This window comes from Anolis carolinensis, chromosome 3, assembly GCF_035594765.1.
Source record: "Anolis carolinensis isolate JA03-04 chromosome 3, rAnoCar3.1.pri, whole genome shotgun sequence".
NCBI classification, from domain to species: Eukaryota; Metazoa; Chordata; class Lepidosauria; order Squamata; family Dactyloidae; genus Anolis; species Anolis carolinensis.
In genome coordinates this window covers 171,766,258-171,783,937 of record NC_085843.1, presented here as the reverse complement: position 1 = coordinate 171,783,937, position 17,680 = coordinate 171,766,258, and the positions used below count along the sequence as shown (strand labels likewise).

The 17,680-nt window shown below is 38.2% G+C and overlaps 1 protein-coding gene across 7 annotated transcripts in view; it reads right to left on the bottom strand.

Moving 5' to 3' along the window:
* shld2 (shieldin complex subunit 2) overlaps positions 1-17,680 on the bottom strand; it is a 59,651-nt gene that overhangs the window by 22,252 nt on the left and 19,719 nt on the right. For 6 of the 7 annotated variants that reach the window (XR_010004479.1, XM_062975804.1, XM_062975803.1 and 3 more), the window contains 2 exons: positions 3,433-5,737; positions 2,119-2,226 (listed from right to left, as the gene is read on the bottom strand). Coding sequence is in view for 6 of the 7 variants with exons in the window: in XM_062975804.1 (XP_062831874.1) it covers positions 2,119-2,226; positions 3,433-4,954 (1,630 nt within the window). In the remaining variant the exon portion in view is untranslated. Of the gene's footprint in view, positions 1-2,118; positions 2,227-3,432; positions 5,738-6,191; positions 6,239-17,680 lie in introns of all 7 variants that reach the window. The other variant, XM_062975805.1, reaches the window with a different exon arrangement.

Here is a 17,680-nt window from a genome sequence, read left to right as displayed (position 1 = left end):
GTGGACTGACCATAGAAATTTACAGTATCTAAGATCCCCTCGTAAACTATCAGCGAAGCAAATTAGATGGGCCCAATATTTCAGCCGTTTTGATTTCAGACTCAGATTCTTCCAGGGGAAACATAATATACTCGCTGACGCTCTCTCTCGGATGCCTCAGCACGGGGGAGGAATTCAGGAATCTGAAGGGAGTATTTTTCTTGATAAGCAATGGGGCCTGGCAGTACTAACTCGAGCACAAGCGGCCAAAGAAAACAAACGTACTGCCATTTCCACGGGGGGAGGAGAAATATGGGAGGAAGAGTTGAAGCGAGCGTATGGAATGGACAAATGGTTACAAACAAACAAAGAAAAGGGAGAATTGTGTGGGGATTTGGTGTTTGTAAATAAGAAATTGTATATTCCTGAATGTTTAAGACGAGAAATGTTAAGGAAGTACCATGATAACAAGGGTGCGGGTCATCTAGGCCCCACCAGGACTATTAAACTGTTGGCCAAACAATGCTGGTGGCCCGGAATGAGGAAAGACGCCAGAGGATACGTCACGCAGTGTGAATTATGTGCAGAGGGAAAAACACCACCGGGGAAGCCCCAGGGGCTATTGCAGAAGGTGGTGGAGCCCATGAGGCCATGGGAATGCGTAGCCATGGATTTTGTAGGCGAACTACCCCCCAGCAGAGGCCACAGATACATTTGGACAATATTGGACCTATTCTCAAAACAGGCACACTTTGTGGCTCTGCCAAAACTCCCTTCAGCTGAAAAACTTGCTGATTTGTATGTGAAGCATGTATATCGCCTACATGGGTGTCCCGACAAGATAATTAGTGACCGGGGAGTCCAATTTACTGCAAAATTTTGGGGAAAATTCTTACAGCTGTTAGGAGCAGAAAGGAACCTGAGCTCGGCCTTTCATCCCGCAACCAACGGGGGGGTCGAACGTACCCAACAGACACTGTGCCAATTCTTAAGGATGTACACCAATTATAGACAGGATGATTGGGCGGACCTTCTTCCGTTTGCTGAGATGGCTTTTAACGGGGCCGTACATTCGGCCACAGGTCGTGCCCCATTCGAAATAGTATACGGACAGGAGGTGGCACCTTTCCCCAGGCTACCCGAGTGGAAAGAAGGGGAGGGCCAGACCGACGAGGAATGGCCGGCCAAAATCAAGCAAGGGTGGCAAACCGTGGTAGAGGCATTGCGGGAAACACAAAAGAAGTACAAGCTCTTTGCGGATCGTAGGCGCCGAGAGGGGGACAAATTGGGCGAAGGAGATCTGGTTTGGCTGAGCACAAAAAACCTGAAATTGGGGTTCCCATCCAAGAAATTGGCTCCACGCTATATAGGGCCATTCAGGGTAGCAAAAAGAATAAACGAAGTGACCTATGAGCTGAGGCTACCAAAGGACCTAGGAAAGGTACACCCGGTATTCCATTGCAGCCTGTTAAAAAAGTATAAAGGAACTCTGGACAGCGGAGAACAATAGTTGTGTTTAATCTTTTCCTTCCAGGACGAAGGGGAGGAGGACGCCATGTCAGAACCCTGCTACTAGAGCCTGGATGTGGCTCTGAGTTTCAGGGTCACTGACATTGATAAGACACCTGCGTCCCAGGACTCGGAGGAGAAACGGCTGATGGACTTGGCGGGGAATTTGCGCGGGGTTTTACTGAGCGGGAAGAGACTGTTCAAATGAGGGGGAGGGTATATAAAGGAGGGTTGGCCGGAGCCTCCCATTCTTGGCTTTTCTGATGTTCATGTTTCCTACAGTAAAAGTTCCTGGTGATACCACAGAGAGTCTCGTGTGTTCATTCAGGAGCGGCTGTGGTGAGCTGACACAATTATAATAGTGAATTATAATAATTATTACATTGTATTACATCATAATATTATTATTAATATTACATGTATATACAATGTATTATAATATTAGTATAGTATAATATTATTATATATCATTATATCATTAAATTGATACATTAAATTGATACATTAAATTGATATGCTGGCTTGAGAGTGACAGAAAGACGTAAAGGAGGCAGCAAATGTCTTTTATTAAAAAAAGAAAATACTGTAGTGAAACCTTGAGATGTCACTTATCAACTCACAAATCCTCACATTTATTTGGATGAATATTGGAGCAGCTTCCAAGATTGAGTAACTGAGTGGTAAAAGTTGATTGTAGCATTGTTTCCCCAGTCCAGGAGTTTTCATATAGAATGACATCTGCAATGAAGAATAGATCACTGGTCAAATTAGGAAAAATTCCACTTAAGCCAGCATTTCCAAGAAGAGGGAATGATGGATAATCTCACTGTGCTTCCTCCCCCTTAATAGGCAGTTAGTATGCAACTATTTTTTTTAGTCAATTTGGCAAATAACAAATAGAAGCTGCCACTGAAATAAGAAATTGAAGTCTTTCCAACACCATAATATCCAACTATGGCTCATGGTTTCCAGTCATGATTTCCACTTGTCAGTTTGGACTTCATGATCAGGCTGAAATCACATATTGGGATTGTCCATTCTGAGACTCCATTTTTCAGAAGTTATTTGAACTGAGCATATGGACACTAACAACAACAACAAAAAAAACCAGAGAAATTCTTGAACATATAATTACATATAGTTATGAAACTAAATGTATATGCCATGTAGCTATGAAACTATAGATGCTGTATGGGACTTTTCCACCTGTCAGGATAAAACTCTTAAATATATTTTGAACTCGTATTTATAAGAGATGAAACTTCAGAAATTTGGTTATATATGGTCCACATTTAAATGGTTTCTCTTATGAATTCTGTTTTTAAATAACCACTTGTTCCTTAGTCAACACTGTACAACGACATGCAAATAGAAAGGATTTCAGAAACATAGACATATTGATAGGATCTCAGAATAGACGCATTCTGAAACCTCACAATATCTTCCTTCTTCCAAGCTCTTACCAATCAGGAGCATTCCTGAACATGAATATAAAGCTATGCACTGGAATTATGGTTAGGGCACTAAATTCTTTTAGAGTCCAAACCATTTGAAATAGATATGAAAGACTCTGTGATGAAGGCAGTAAGATGCCTTATAATTTAAACAATATACCAGTTTCAATTATTTACCTAAACACACTGAAGACATTTCACTGAGTATAATGGCTGTATCTCTGCAAGCTGCTAACTAGGACTATAGAAAATATTTTTTTTATTGCTATAGAAGTTTGGAAACTCACTGGAAGCTTTCACATCAATATGGAGATAGCAATTCATACAGTACTCCTTAACTCTGGCTCATAGTCAAGATTTTCTCAAAGATCTGGTGTTTGGTTTAAGCAACTTAGTAGTCACAAAAATTAAGTATATGAAATACAGTTCTTTCAGGTAAGACTATAACACTTTTACAAATATACATTGAAAATGAGGTTTCCCACCTCACCTGTAAGTAGAATGATGTCCCCAGGAAAGACTGTCAGTGACCAAAATGCTGCTGCTCTCCATAACACCACCTTCCGTTGTATTTCTGATTGATCAAAAACGACAACTGTGGCTAATGGGACCCTTGAGGGTAATTTAGTTCCTGACTTGATCTTTATTTCTTTCACATGGCAAGGGTGCAGTACTGTGACTAGGACAGTGTATTTTTGACCTTTGCTGATACATTCTTTAAGCAATGATGAGTACTTTTGAACTGTTTTGCTTCTTAAAATGTTCTGCTCCTTTACTTGTGGAACTGGACATATGGAAGAATAAGCTGACATGGCTTTCTTTGACCGCTTCTCGTTTCCGCTTCTAAAGTGAATTGCAGGTGAGATATCTTCAAATGTTCGGGGCCTTTTTGCAGACAAGTCTCTTTGAAAACACAGTGTTTCTGTCTTTGATTGTTCAGTATAACATAACTCATTATTAGGTTTATTATCAGGTGAATGGTGTGTGGACAGGCCAACATTTTCCTGAAAGTGGGTCTCTTCGAAAATTAAGTTCTCTTTTTCAGGACTATTAGAATCAAAAAGTTCAAGAGAGCTCTCATAAGTATGTCTACAATTTAATTCATCCAGGTCAGGATATACACTACCATTTTCATTTATCTGGATAAACGGATCCAATACTGTTTCAAGATCCCTACAAGATTCATACATTTTCACTCCTTGCTCTTGTGCAGGTTTGATCGGAATTGAATTTTGTTCTACAGCATGCCTTCCTGAAAGTAAAGCTGCCTGACTTGAAGTCAGAATACTATGGTATTCAGTGTCTGTTGATATTCCAAGGCAGGTACATAAATGAAGTGGTTTATCCATTTTTGATTTGTCCATTTTTTGTGGGCAACTTGTCTTCACATATTGTCCCAGGGGCTGGCAATGATCACACTGAAAGGCTGGTGGGTTATCATCTTGTTCCGCAGACTTCATTTTATTGATATTTCTACTAGTACTGGGAGCTAACAGAGAAATATCGAAGTCATTACGCTTCATGGAATTGATATCTTCTTCATTGTCTTCAGACTGTTTGCTTTGTTGTTCATTTATCTTCACTGGATTGAAAAGGTCCTTATATATAAGATGATTCATTTGATTCTTTGTACTATTTACATCTCCAGAGACATGACAAATGATGCCAGTTGACTCACCTATCTCATTTGTATTGCTAAAGGATTTTATACTTTGAGAATAAACTGCACAGTCTGTCAAATTTGCTATCTCACTTTTTCCACCAAAGTTTGGTGTGAATTCATCTTTAAAGCAGGCAGTCAATGCTTCACTTTTTGGCATCTGATGGTCTGCATGATCTGGACATCTGTCTTTTTTCGCACAAAGCAAAGAAGTGTCTTTGGTAAATGAAAGATAGAGTTTTTTCCATTTTTCAAAAGTATCTGTTGAAGATCTATCTTCTTTGGGCTTCTTTAATAAAGTTGGGATGATGGGTGCACCAACAAAAATATGAATTTGAGAGGCTCCAGACATGTTTTCCTTCCAAAGATTTGATTATAGAAAAAAATCAAGCTCTTTTAATAAACAAATTCATTTCATAGAAAATGTCTAAAAGGTCATTTTAAAATTTCAAATAATTCATTCAAGGGTAACTAGCAATCTAAATCTTCATAGGCTAACAAAAGAAATAAATGCCATTCTACCAATTTGCACATTAATGTGGACCATTCATATAATAAATAATAATGAACACTCTAAACAAAACTCATCACGTTTTGTGACTGAATACTTCAGATTTCATGTACTTTACAGATTAGGAGTTAATTTTATATTTTCTTTATACCATTGCAGAGTGCTATTAAGTCCTAAAAGTCATTCTATCTTACTATACAAGTGCAATAATGGAAACGTAGCTATTGTAGAGAGTAGCTTGTTACATCTCTGTCTGCAATGAGGAGTTATTGTGAATCAGGAAAATATGCTTTCTTGGGATAGTCATTTAAAAGCATAAATGCTGTTGCCTCCAAAACCCATTTGTGTCTCTCCATGCATAATAAAACATCCAATTTCATTAAATAGTATGAACACATGGAAATGACAGGGGCAGTAATTAAAATTTCCAGCTGGTATTTATATAGATGTAGTCGTCTATTTTCCACGATGTCCAAATCTTGAGGCTTAAAACAGAAGTACCAGTCTTCTCACATTAAGTGTTCATGGAAGCAATGGCAAGGCATATGGTGATGGATTTATGAAGTCATTAAATTGAAATCAGGAGTCCAAGACTTGTAGCAGAAATTTCAGATGCTTGATGTCCTACAAATGATTTTAACACAAAAAATATTAAATGTACATAATAGATGCACTATTTATTTATACCAAATATTCTATTGCAGAAGAAGAAGCAAAAACAAGTCGTAATACAAAGCAGTTTCTTTCCACTTAATAAATACATCCAGCAGAGTATTAGCTCTCCATTAGAGGTCACTATACCCTTAGAAAAGTACAAAAGGATTGACTGCATGAGTCACATATCACATTTAAAAATGTAAATCCTGACAGAAAGAGACACTTTATAATAGTATGATCTAGGCACTGTTAAGAAGTTAGTCTATTGTTCCCCATGGAAAAGAGTTTGGCACGTTATCTAGATGGGCATCTACATGTGAATCCCATGTATCTTTGAATATCAATAAATAATAAAACAAAAAAACCCTTACTTTTAGCATTTAAAGCAACATAACTTTATTTAAATAATGGTCTTACATACTCCTTAAAGAGAAATCTCCATATTGCTGACAGTTTTCTTCTTTATTTCTAGTTGTATTTATGAACACCACACAAGCATAAAAACAAAGGAAAAAAGAGAAAAGATTACGGAAATAAGTGGCATATGCCAATGATTAAAATAGTTTTGCTTAACATTAGAAACACCCCAGACCCAGGGATTCCCATATATCTAGAAATTGGAACAGAATTTGAATCGTGACCAATGGATAGCATGGGTATAATTTGACTGGTGAAAAGATGCTGGATCCTATCAGCAAAAGGGATGCCATGCTTCTCTGCTGTGTGCCATCTGCGAAATCACTTACCACAAAAAGCTTAATGTATGTCTGTACCAAGTATTACTAAATATCTTGGATAGTCTTGTAACTACACTCAATTTCAGAACAAAACGTGAAATCAAAAACATTTAAAATATATGATGTTAAACTAAATTCTGGGAGGAAACTATAGATAAATGATTCAGGCGGACATGTACTGGGCTGACTTTTCCAAAGGAATTAATTTTGCTATGTTTTGGATGTGACCAAATGACTCAGTCCAAGGACACATTTTTCACTTTCCAATGAACCCAATATATTGTCTTTACACCTCAGTTAACAATTTCACCAAAGTCTATTCTTGCCAATATTTAAAATAAATAATTTCAATAAATGTTGTCAAATGCTTTCTCTGCATCTATCTCTATTAAAGACAGCCTTGTCCTCATTGTGATACTCCAAATATTCAATTATTTACATTATTTCCTATTTGTCTTTTTGGAAGAAATCCACTCTGAACCTCAAGAATATTCTGGGAAATACATTTCCTAAATTTGTCTGCCAAACTAGAAATGTAAATCTTATAGTCATTATTTACAAGTAATGAAATAGGTCTGCAATTCCTTGTTGATGTCTGCTCTGTGACTTTTTTTATGTCTCACTATAATTTAAGCATTTCCCCAAGAATTTGGCATCTGTCCTTTAATTTCAGGTTCAGTTTAATTTCAGTTTCTAGGTAAATGAAGAAAAATATGAACTTGAAGGAGATAAAATTCAAAAGCCAGTGGGAACACGGCAACCTTGCAATGTGCAACCTTTGGTACATGATGGAAAATGTAGCCAAAAATATGTGGAGAATACCAATTCGAGGAGGTATGGCATAGATAATGGATGGGAATCATGTAGATCTCCTACTGTTACTGGACTGCAGATCTCCAAAGATCTAGCCAAAGTGAGGAATGCTGAAAGTTGCAGTTCAACAAAACTGATAGGCTGTATGATTTTCCACCTTTGATGCAGAGAATAAAGCTTATCTACAGATATGTTTGCCTGGACATCATGTATAAGAATAAAATAAAGAGTAAAAGCAAACAGTTCTAAAAACTTTGTTCCAACTGTTTTGAGGCTAATTAATGGCATACAATTGGAAAGATGGGATAAAAAAGAAAGGCCAGTCAAGCTAATCATGAATCAAAAACACTGAAAAGGATGAAATATTACGGGAAATAGCAGTACCAAGGCAGAGATCAAAGCCTACACAGTGTTTGACAAAAAGCATGATGAAACTTTAGGCACTGGCCTACTATCAAAGGGACAGATTTTGCTACATCCGAGTTGTAGAGTTCAAATTGATGAAGGAATCACAAAAGTAAACAACCAGTTAAAATTCAGCACACCGTTTGCATTTTCTCCAAAATGATTTGAGCTATGTGAAATACATTTAATACTGGACAAGGAACATATTTCATTTATCTACTACATGTTTTACTTGCCAAACTCTGTGGAATAAAGCATTCAGATGGTTCATTAAAGAATTCAGTGTTATTAATAGAAAAATAAACAGAAAAATAATTGCACACAGGCTATAGCAGTTATCTGGGATATTATTTAAAATCCATCACTGGATGAAATAAATGCTAAGGGTTGGACAATTCTGGTATTGAGTCTGTTTTTAGTAAAGGTGAAATCCTAGACCAATTCACTCAGGGTTAAATCTTACTAAAGTATATAGTACTTCATTCTAAGCAGTCACGAATTGCACTCAGATTGCACTTTCATCTAAGCAAACATTAGACTGCATACGCAATGTTATCTATTCTAAGAGTCACAACTTCATAGCAATTCAGCAAGGTGATTGCATAGCAACAGATGCTGGTCCTTTCCCTTCAGCATTTAAAACACCAAAATTTTAGAATTTCCCCTCCCAAACTGAAAATCTGTTTCTAAACTAAGCCTATGGCACATAATGATTCAAAATACAAGGAATGACAGAGAGTAGGACATATTTGCCTGCAAACCTATGTTTGACTTGTACATTACATGTTGTTCATATACATTGTCGTGACAAAACTATTCAAAATAATTAAATGATAGCCAGCTATGGAGGAGTCCAACGCTGAACAGTTGTTCCAATGACACACAAATAATAATGTAACTCAAGAAGAGTTTTGTTTGCCAAACTGGGAGTATGCTGAGCAGTAAAGTTACTTGGTCCTGTTTAAAAAGAAAAAATATAGCTCTAACCGTTACTCCTGCATGCCAAGCACAACTCCATCTAAATCCAGTGTAGCAGAAGTGTGAACAATACCAACAGAAAAAGTCAAGAGAGTCCACTGGGTTGCAAAATGTCTTCTCAACAAAAAAGCTAGCACTAACAAGTGAATCATATATTAAAATGTCACAGTGTATGCTCTTCCTGTCAGCCATTACATCAGTGGTTCCCAACCAGTGGTCTATGGACCACAGGTGGTCTGCAAGAAACAGAAAAGTGGTGCATGGGGGTCTTCTGCAGAAACCTGAGTCGACACAGCGTAGCTGTTGAGAAGGAGCCTTAAAGGCATAATCCCCACCCCCACATTCTTCTCCTGCTGGCCTCCCCAACTTCTTCATCCCAGATCCCTTGCTCTTGTTAGCACTTGGGCCCAGACAATGGGAGATGGGAGCATCCGTATGCTTTCTTCCCTTCTTTTGCTTCCTAACAAGTCAGTGATGATGGAGCTATCTCTCTGGGGCTCTGGCAGCAGCAGCTTCAAGCCTAGGCAAACAAGGAAAGAAGGACTCAATGCCTCCCTTCCCACACCTTCCCTTTACCCAGTGTTCAATCCTTCCTTCCTTACCTGCTCTTGAGGAGGCTGTTGCAACAGCACCATTTGAAGTCTCCTCCAGGCAACTCAACCTCTGTTGGCTGGGTCTGCAAGGAAGGAAGGGCGGATCCAAAGTTGGGGGAAAGGGAGGGAGCAAGATTGGCAGTGTTGGATCCATCCTTGCCTGTGCTTGAAGCTGCTACCAGAGCACCATTTTCAGACCCAGGCAGCAGGGAGCTGGGCTGCAAGGAGATTGCAAATGGGGCTCTGGCAGCAGTCTAATCAAGAACATTAATAAATTTTAGTTATTTAAAAATGTTTTTATTTCTTTGTGCATGGGTGGTGGGGAGGCGTTGATTGATCTTGGTGGTCCATGATGTATCTAATTTTTGCCTTAATGGTCTTGTAAAGTTGCGAACCACTGCATTACATCATTCAGAATATACCCTTATATTTTACATCTCCTCTGGATTTCTATATCCTGCCCTAAGAAACTCAGCCATTCTAGGATGTCAGATCACAGAGCTTCTGAAATGGCAGTATACTATATTTCAAATCACTGTTGCCAGATGTTCGCTACTTTCCAATGTCAGTATATCATATCTTCCCTTATGCATACTAACTGAGCTGGAGGTCTTGCTGACTAGAAACAGAACCTTGGAAGAGGTTCTCAACTCAAAATTAAAATTATAGCAGCACGGGAATAACACTGGAGATAGCCTGGGTTTGCATATTTAGTCCTCTCTTCTGGCATGGCCATTAACAATGGCTTCTGTTTCCCACCATTATGCATGGAAGCCCCCCCTCCCTGGCCATCAGTCTCAGAAAAAGAGATACACTGTATCATTAAAGGCTTAAAGAGTGGTAAAGCACCTGGGGAAGATTTCCTACCAGCTGAATTATTTAAAAAAGATCCCGACTGGTGGGCCCCTCTTTTGGCGGGATTGTTCACACATATAAATAATACCTGCCAAATCCCAGCTGGATGGAAGTTGGCAATAGTGGTTCCCATTTATAAAAAAAAAGGGAATAAAAAGGATCCCAGTAGCTATAGATCCATTAGCCTAATAGATATCGTTGCAAAAATTTATACTAGACTCCTATTAAGCAGAGTTGAAAGCTGGGTAAATGAAAAAGGTATCCTTGTGGAAGAACAAGCAGGCTTTAGACAAAACAGATCTACCATTGATAACTGTTTTATTTTGAATCACCTGATTGCTAAATATGCCGGTAAGGGGAGGCACTTGTACGCTGCCTTTATTGACTTCTCTGCAGCATTTGATACAGTGAACAGAGAATTATTATGGACTAAGTTGCCCACTCTCGAAATGGAACCTAGACTGTTGCTACTGATTAAAGCCTTATATACAAGCACCTGTTTGACAGTACGATTCGGGGTAAATTGAGCCATGACATCCAGGATAACTACATACAAAGGGGTAAGACAAGGGTGCATCTTAGCCCCAATACTATTTAATCTCTACATCAATGACCTGCCTGGAGTAATAAAAGACCCTGTAGTTCATATGCCTAAAGTCCTAAACACATACTGTAACACTCCGTTATATGCTGATGATATGATATTATTATCATATTCACAAGTTGGACTTCGTAGGTTGTTAAGAAGACTCAGCTCCTATTGCCAGGACAACTCTCTAATCATCAACAAATCAAAGTAAAAAATAATGGTGTTTGGAGAAAGACAGCAGAAACAGATGACAATTAGATGGTGAGGCAATAGAACAAGTGAACACCTTACCTTATCTTGGAGTAACTTTTTCCAAAATGGGCTCTTAGTCTTTCCACCATCAAATGAATGTACTCAGAGCAAAGACTCGCCTGAATCTAATACTTAAACTAAAAACACATAGCCATTCCGGCACTCTAATTCTAATAATTAAAGTATATAAAGCTAAGATTACACCCATGCTATTATATGCAGAAGTATGAGGTTTAAGTTCCATCTCAGTAATAGAACAAGCTCAATCTCAGCACCTGAGAAGCACAGTCTAAATACAGGGTGTATAATTACTGGTGTAAAATCAATGTAATGGAGCACGATAGACTCCCAAAATTGTGCCTATTAGAACAGATAAAATCCCACTACAAACCTCATGGATTACGCAACTGACAAATTATATAAGAAGTTGCGGCCTCCTCCTGCGCCTTAAGTGGCCAAGTAAAAAAGAGCGCCAGACAAAGAATTTTGGACATAGAAGCTCAAAAAGATATAGCTACTCTCAGTGGGGTTGCCAACCTAAAATGGCTGAGCCAATATAAATGTACTTTCCAAATTGCCAACTATCTAAAACTCCAAATGCCAAAACACTTTAGGGAGGTATTTACTCGAGCTAGATTCGATCAGCTTGATACAATGGTTAGATATGGGAGATTTAATAACATCCCTTATAATGAACGATTCACTATCTGTGGAACATCTGAAATTGAAGATTTAGCATATATATTATTTGATTGTAAACTGTATCAGAAGATGAGAGATTTGTTCCTTGGTCCATCTATCAAACGGACAATGCATTGGGAATCACACATCAGAACAACGTATTTTATATGCGGTCAAGTTCCAAAAATAACATATAAAATGGCTCTGTATTTGATCAAAACAATGTTTGAGATCCACATATGTGGGGCTGATTGGGGTAAATTGAGGCGTGACAATGAAATATGATGTATACATTCAGTTTTATCATATTTATTTATTATATTGTTACAAGTGTTTTATCTAATTTTTGTATAGAATGTAATCAGGTCTTTTCAAGCCTGGTTGTTTGGCTTGGTACTTTGATATGGCCTAAGGGATAATCAATAAAATGTTCTTCTTTCCCACCAACTGTGGTTTGGTTCTATGTCCAAATTAATGACTATGGTAAGTCTTTCACCATAGGACTGAAAACCAGAACCCGAATTTGGCTTGGTTGAAATGAAAAAGCATTTTTCCCAACTTGGAAACAATGACCAACAAGTAAAACCAAGTGCTTCCAAACTTACAAACATGTGAGAAACAAGATAAGAATACAAATCCAAAATTTATCCTTATTCTGCAAATGTAACAATATATATTTAGGGGACATGGAAAAGGATCGTTTTTGCTTTGGCCCCTGTTTGTGGAGATGTGGTTGGGACCAAGTAAAAACATGGCTTTTTACTGAAGACTTTGAGGCTGAATTGTATTACTTCTTAAAATACATATAGCTTTAACTGTTTTATCCATAATATTTTTAAAAAACAGTTTTTAATTCTATTTAAATTACCATATATACTCAGCTATACGTTGACCTCAAGTATAAGTCAAGGGCAGGTTGTGGTATGACCTGTGGATAGGTCGAGGGCCATTCTGTGGAAAAAGGAAGGCACTATTACCACCGCAGTGGACCAGTTGCCCCTGCCCACTGCTGGCATTTACTCAGGCATTCAAAAAGGCCAGAAGAGGTGTCATGGTGGAGAGAACAGAGGATTGGTGCTTCTTTTGCTTCTCTCAGGACAGGCTAAACTCTTGCCTTTTTTTGTATAAAAGTATAGTACTTACACTAACCTGTGAATAAGTTGACCTGAAATTTCTAACTAATGCAGGGCACTCTTTTGGTTTTACCTGGAATAGTTTTAACCTATTTGGATTGTTTAAATTGTATGCTGCTGTGAGATTTCATGACAGAGAGCAGCATAGAAATGTTATAAGGTTTAAAAATACATAAATGTAGTTTGGCGTTCTGTCCAAATGAAGCCTGCAACAGTCATTGCCCAGTCGATCAAGCTCACTTCACTACTATAAGCCAGAAAGGGCAAAGGACCATGCAGACGTGTACTGACCTTGCCCATTCTCTCTGGTTAAATCAACCAAAATCAATACAGATCTACAATGAAGATCTACAATGAAGAGTCTAAATCCTTGGTTCCCAACATAGGGCACAGCCCCATAAGAAGGCAGTTTGATTTTTAAGGGGGACAAATTGAGAATGAAGTTATTTCTTCTTTAGTACTTCAACTGTACTTTCATTTTTATTTTATGGATGCCATGTTCTTGGAAGCTTGTCTAGACATTAATGGTCTTTTGGCTTCCACTACATAAACATGAGTGCATGTTTTGAATAATAAGAATGATATGTCTCGGAGGGAGGGGGGGCATCAGAATTTTAGAGATGGTTAGGTGGGGCATGGCAAAAAAAAAAAAAAGGTTGAGAACCACTGGTCTGAACTGACTTTTGGCAGAGATCTCATCCAAATGTAGCATTACAATCAGGAATAAAAAGAAAGATTATATCTCCATAATACTTTCCTAACAGAAACATATTGCAGAATTATGTGCTTCAGCTTGGTTTTAAAAGAAACACATTCAAGTCTTTTAAATTAAGAACTATATAGCTGCAAGCCTTAAATAGATGCTCATTGGTCTGTAATTTTGTAATGATTTGCAGAAATCAGTTTACAGTTTTTCTTTTGGTTCAGTGACAATTTTTCGTTTTAAAAAAGAGTTAATACTACTGATGATAAAACTTGCAACTGAAATATACAGTTGGAACTCCAAAGGCACATTTCCATTACCTTTGTTAATTATTACACTATTTCTCAATGTGTTCTGCTTTGCGTAGCCAATAGAACATTAGCTTTTTATCTCTGAAATGGTCAGAGTCTTGCAGATGGGTCAATGATCTATTAAAATGTGACTTATCTGCATCAGCAGGTTTTGAGCTTTGCTATGATTTTCTAACAGCTCCTATCACATCATTAGGACACATAAAAGGGGAAAAGGCTTGCACAAGCACTATAACTGGATAAAGTCTTTACACACATCACTTGAATGTACAACTTGGTAATTCTAGTCACCTGCTCACAACTGACACTTGGACCATGTTGTTGTTGTATGCCTTCAAGTGATTTATGGTGACCCTAAGAATACCTTATCACAGTTTTCTTGGCAGGATTTGTTCAGAGGCTTTGTCTTTGGCTCCCTTAGGCTGAGAGAGTATGACTTTCCCAAAGTCTCCCTGATGGGTTTCCATGGCTGAGCAGGGATTTGAATCCTGGTCTCCAGAGTTATAGCCCAGTGATCAAATCACACTAGATCTACTGGGATCATACCGCTGTTGATATTTCATACATCTCAAGCAGTAGCACACAATGTGTGCTCCTGTTGTTTTATCCTTGCGTAATTGCTAGAAGTCTTGATGTTAGATAGTGAAACAATATGGCTGCATTTGGGGGCTTCTCATTTAAATCTAGCATTGCTTAAGAATGAACATATACTGACCCAATGATCAATACAATGCTTAATTCTATAGCCAAGCGGCTAAAAGCTGTATTTTATACACTGTTAAAAAGATCTGAGTCATAAAATCTTCCCTGACTTTACACAATTGGACTTTTAGGATAGTTATCAACTCTTTAAAAGCTAGATTATGTACTGAATACAAAAAATGAACTGCAATTGGGACATGTCCACAAGCCATATATTTTAAATCTCAAATAAGGACCAAAGCAAAAAGACTCTTCTGCCACTTTAAAGATAAATGCATTTCATTTTAACCTTTTGTGAACTGGAGTCCATTTGTATCTAAAAATGGGCTGCAATTCATAAACATTTATGAGTATTGCATTTCATGATACTCCATGTTTTTGTCTTTTTTAAAATAATAACTTTATTTTTTATTTTGGAAATTTTAACGTTATCTTTTTAATATATTGAGTCCACTTTTAGTCCTATGCTGGGAAAAAGGTAGGCAGATGGTGGTGATAGTTCTGCTGTAAAAAAACTAATGAACTCCTCTTTATTAGTCTATTGCAGCATAATAAAATTGAGAATTAACTCAACACTTGGCAATTCAAATTGACTCGTCATGATTTAAAGTTGTATTCCACAAAAGGGCAAATTGGATAGAAATGGATGGGTTCTTGCTGACCTCCCACTTCCCATCTGTTTCCACCACAATCCAAACTGAGAAAATTACAATTCTGGGACAAGAAGGAAGTTTCCTTTCCCAGGCTGCTGAAAAAGGAAGCCAACTTCTTATTATTAAAAACCATATTCCTGATTGTCTCTTCTTTTTCAGTTGTACGTATGTTGCAATAGCTTTCTGCATGAAAGGATCTCTCCTGACATGGTGACTTCCCCTCGCGTGTTAAGTGAACATGGGTCACCCAAGAATAACGAAAACAGTGCATTGGGGAACATACCTCTATTTCTAAGTTTACCTACACTCAAAGCCCTGGGCAACTACATTCTTGAATTATATTTTCAGAGATTATGTTGGTCTTCCTTTTTAAAAAAAACATAATGTAGCTCAAGCAGTCTGAACTAAACTGGCACAAGTATGTAAGTAACTATTATTATACTCCGCCTCCATCTACCTGCAGGAACTTGGGGCGGCTAGCATGGGGCCAAGCCCAGATAATCATAACAGAATAAAATACATACATAAAACACATCAACAATGAATAATATTAAAACAAAGTAAAAACACACAAAGGGAGGGTAATTATTCTAATTCATACATGGTTCATTTTCCCAGTTGCATAAAAACTATTTACTGTATTTCACTGCATAATAGTCACCCCAATGTAATTTTGTCCCCCTATCCCTCAAATCGGTGTGTTTACTTTCCTCACAAAATCATTTTAGCCTTGATTCATCACCCCTGCATACAGTGTAGCCAGTGGGGAATGACAGGTTCCTTGCTATAAACTGTCCACCTAGTGCAGGGAAGTGCTTCCCACTTCATGTCTTGCTGCATTATACAAACAACAGGTTTGCCTTTCAGCTATGAAACGTTCAGCTATAGCTCTTCACTCGCCCACACACTCGTCCCCCATCAGCTATGGTGCTTCACTTGGCCGACTCTGAAAAGAGAGTCAATATTGTCACTAGAGTTTCACTTACCTTCGTCATTCAATGTCCTGTATTATCCAATGCCTCCCGCCCAGATCCATTGCTGTTTCTCTAGACAGGCAAGGATCACAGATTTTTAAAAATCTTCATAGGACTAAACTTTTTATGGATTTATCTTCTGACAATGTTGTTACCATAAGTTCATTTTATGCAATTCTATCTTTATTTGTAGTCAATTTTTAGTAGTCAATATTTTCAATACACTGTGATGTTTTGCTGCTAAATTCGTAAATACAGTAATTACTATATAACATTACTGTGAATTGAACTATTTTTCTGTTGATCTGTTGTAAGACACGTTTTGGTGCTTAATTTGTAAAATCATAATGTAATTTGACGTTTAATAGGCTTTTCCTTAATCCCTCATTATCCAATATTTTCGCTTATCCAACGTTCTGCCAGCCCGTTTATGTTGGATAAGCAAGACTCCACTGTATCTTCAATCCAGTGCTTTAGGACTCAATGGAGTGAAGCACTGTAGTTGATGGGGAATGGGTACATGGGCAAATGAAGTGCTGTCGCTGAAAGAAGAGCAGGTGCATGGGCATAGCTGTTGTTTTTATGGTGCAGCAAGACACATGGAGAGGGAAGTCTGAAGTGTTCCCCATGCTATCTAGACTGTTTACAGTGGAGAGTCTGTCTTATTTTATTTATTTATTTACAGCATTTATATTCCGCCCTTCTCACCCCGAAGGGGACTCAGGGCCAGGCCTGTAGCGAGGGGGGGGGGGGTTAGGGGTTCAACCCCCCCCCCCAAATTTTTCAAGTTATAAAAAAAATCTCGTTTACTCATGAATTTTAACTGGTTAACCAAATCCCCATGCTAAGTCTATGAGATGCAAAACATTAAGAGTCCCTCCAGGCACTATCTCAAGCAGATATTGACAGGTTTGTAGCGGGGAGGGGTATGTGCTAGGGGTTCAACCCCCCCCCCCCCCGAAATTTTCAAAACCCCTCCCGGAATTTTTTTCTGGCTACGGCCCTGCTCAGGGCAGATCACATTGCACACATAAAGGCAAACATTCAATGCCATAACATAGAACAGAGACAGAGACAAGACGCAGGCACGGGCTGGCCTCGAACTCATGACCTCTTGGTCAGAGTGATTTGTTGCAGCTGGCTTGCTTTCCAGCCTGCGCCACAGCCTGGTCTTCCTCCACTGGCTACACTGCATGCAGATTGTCTACAAGTAATACGATTTTTTTCATCACATAATAGTCGCATCACATTTACAGCCAGAAAAGGCATTAAAAGGTGACTATTACTTTTTTAAACCTAGCATACCTTTGTTGTGAGCCGCCCTGAGTCCCCTTCAGGGTGAGAAGGGCAAGATATAAATTAAATAAACAAATACATGATGAACTATTGGAAGTTGTGTTAACTGACATCATAGACATTCATACAAGTCTCTTGTATTCTAGACTGTAGGAAGGGGACTTTTCTTTCTATGTTAATTTTTTAGGTTCAGATCCTGACATCTCTAGATAAAATGGCAGACAGCAAGTCTTCA